Genomic DNA, 2,749 nt, shown 5'->3' with positions numbered 1-2,749 from the left:
AACACTAGAATGAGTTTGTAACTTTGCACGTTTATTCTAAATGGAATGTGTGTACTCTCACGCGCGCGCGCGCACACACACACACACACACAAAAAGTGTACTCTTAGTTTAGGCTGGGCTATACATCTTATTTTCATTTTATAGCAATTTAGAAGCGATATGTTGATAAAAATCTGGACCAAATGTAATTATAAAAAAACAAATAAAGTGAATGGAAGAAATTTTAACCCAAAAGTAAAATAAATGGAAGAAACAAAAGTTGTGAATTGTTGGGTCTACATTTGCGTTATAACTTATCTAGGACTTGAATCCCACTGAGGTGCATCCTGATTATCTTCCCTGAATCGATTTGGTTGCAAATGGTTAGGGCCGGTAGTGGAGAAATCGGAGGATGCACCAAGGAAGCTCAAGGCTGTAACAATATCGCTCATTAGTGGTCTAACAGTAGGTTCTTCATTCAGGCACATCGCGGCCACAGCTACAGCTTGGTTAAAACTCTTTTCCGGGTAATCGCCTCGTAGCAATGGATCAGCTAGGTGTGAGAATCTAGTCGGATCTCTAAAGATCGGTTGCGCCTAATTAAACCATAGTTGTAAATTGTTAACTAATGTCTACATTTTGATAAGCCATTGGTATAAATCATATACATGCTAGTATATAAAGCACTCACCCAAGTTACCAGATTTTGTTCATGACTAGGTCTCATTGTGTCGATAACTCGTCTTCCGGATATAAGTTCCAACAACACAACTCCAAAGCTATAGACATCTGACTTAACTGTAAGATGGCCGGTTCTTTGGTATTCAGGAGCACAATAACCATAAGTTCCCATAACTCTGGAAGACACATGTAGTGTGTCTCCAACAGGACCTAGCTTCGCTAAACCGAAATCCGATAATCTCGCAATGTATTCTTGGTCAAGCAATATATTTGACGACTTAAGATCTCGGTAAATCACTGGAGGATCAGCCTCATCGTGAAGATACTCAAGTCCTTTTGCCGCTCCTAAAGCAATCTTAATTCGAGTGTTCCAATCTAGTGGTTTTTGTTCCGGCTCAAGATCTGTTTTAGTTTAAACATCAAAAACCGGTTCTAGTTATTATTATTTTTTGGTTAGCTTAAAAAACTATTGAAATATTGATTGAGAGATGATGATGTACCTAGGAGATGATCTTCGAGGGATCCAAGAGGCATGTACTCGTAAACAAGAAGTCTTTGGTCTCCATCTGCGCAATAACCGATAAGATTCACAAGATTCGAATGATGAAGAAGACTAAGCATCAAAACCTCGACCAAGAACTCTCTTTGTCCTTGTAATCCATTTCTATCAAGTTGTTTCACTGCCACGACCTGTCCTGACTCGAGCTTTCCTTTGTAAACCCTCCCGAACCCGCCTTCACCAATGAGGCACTCTTGTCTGAAATTCTTTGTCGCCGTGGCTAGCTCACGGAACGAGAAAATATGTGCCCCCATATTGTTTGATGGCACGTTTGCGTTGTTAGCCACCACTTCTTTTATTGTTCTCTCTGTAAAAAAAATACATAACATAATTTCCTTTAAAAAAATTAGACAAAAACGAACGTTGCACATTTCCAAGAAAAATGACGAGAGCTTACTAGGTGAGTTTGGTTGCTTATAAGGAGCAGGCATCGAAGAACCTTCATTTTCCGAAACTTTTGAAGAGAAACAAGAGAAACAACTCATTTTTGATTTTTCGGAAGATTCTCTTGTTTATGGTCTGAAACCTCCTCTCCTACTAACAAATAATTTATAGGACTCTCAAAAACTTTTAATGGGTTTTATACGAAGAACATAAAAATTACCAAACAGTTCTATAAAAACGAGAAACAATTTAAGTTTTGCTGTTTTATGTAGAGTTTAATAGGTTATAACAGAAAGAAAAAGAGAGAGAGAAGTATTGGAAAGAAACAATATTGAGAAAGACAACCTCAAACAGAACCTAATTTTTGACAGAAATGTTTGCTACCTATTAAACAAATATAATTAAAGAAAAAAGGAAATCTTTTGTTACCATCTATTTTGATGACCTGTCCACAGAAAATCATGTTTCTTTATAGATTTGTTTCCTGCCTGGTTCTCTCTCTTTTTTTGTATGTTTATGAGGTGGCTTATGTATAGACATAAATCTGATATGTAGCTAAATAAAATTAATGCATACATGGTAAATTTTGAAAGTCAACTATGAACATGCATGTAAAGAAAAGAAAAAAGTAATTTTGGATTTATTGTTATTATAACTAGGACTCAGACCCGCGACATATCGCGGGGGAAATATTTCAAAATAAGTTAAATTAAATTTAAAATTTAGAATTATATATTACAAAATTATTTGAAAATAAATGCTAAAAATAAAATTAAAAATTATCTTAATAAGTTATGTTCAAAAGACATAAACATTTAGATAAACATAACTATTGGAACAAAAAGTTGTAAATAAGATACAGTGAAAAAATATAACTTTACAATGAACAGAAGAAACCATATGATATTTTTTATGGTAAAAGACACAACTCTACAATGAACAGACGCAAATTCTTTTCTAAAAAGTTATTTAAAGAAAAGGTACAACAAAAGATTGCAGCTGTTACTTAAATTTTATTGTAAAAGGCACAACTCTACAAAAAACAGAGTCAACCGTATGATTTTTTTTCAAAATAAATAAATTATATAGATATTTTGTGGTAAAAGACACAACTTTACAATGAACAAATACAACTGTATGATTTT

The 2,749-nt window shown here is 34.3% G+C and overlaps 1 protein-coding gene across 1 annotated transcript; it reads right to left on the bottom strand.

Annotated features, from left to right (window-relative positions):
• Positions 1-204: 204 nt before the first annotated feature.
• LOC104748550 (putative serine/threonine-protein kinase PBL25) lies at positions 205-1,973 on the bottom strand. Its single transcript, XM_010470169.2, has 4 exons — positions 1,618-1,973; positions 1,162-1,527; positions 672-1,063; positions 205-576 (listed from the first exon to the last, which is right to left on the bottom strand). The coding sequence occupies exons 1-4, from the start codon at positions 1,703-1,705 to the stop codon at positions 295-297; spliced, it is 1,128 nt and encodes a 375-aa protein (XP_010468471.1). The 5' UTR covers positions 1,706-1,973; the 3' UTR covers positions 205-294.
• Positions 1,974-2,749: the final 776 nt, after the last annotated feature.

The sequence above is a fragment of the Camelina sativa genome, chromosome 15, assembly GCF_030686135.1.
Source record: "Camelina sativa cultivar CO46 ecotype springtype chromosome 15, ASM3068613v1".
Classification (NCBI taxonomy): Eukaryota; Viridiplantae; Streptophyta; class Magnoliopsida; order Brassicales; family Brassicaceae; genus Camelina; species Camelina sativa.
This window is presented reverse-complemented; position numbering and strand designations above follow the sequence as displayed.

Bases quoted from the DNA above. Each gene is read 5' to 3' on its own strand.
- LOC104748550 (XM_010470169.2), bottom strand. From the start codon at position 1,705: ATGAGTTGTTTCTCTTGTTTCTCTTCAAAAGTTTCGGAAAATGAAGGT. The intron at 1,528-1,617 runs GTAAGCTCTCGT...TTTTTTTTACAG, and splicing joins TAAGCAACCAAACTCACCTA to AGAGAACAATAAAAGAAGTG. The intron at 577-671 runs GTGAGTGCTTTA...TGGTTTAATTAG, and splicing joins AACAAAATCTGGTAACTTGG to GCGCAACCGATCTTTAGAGA.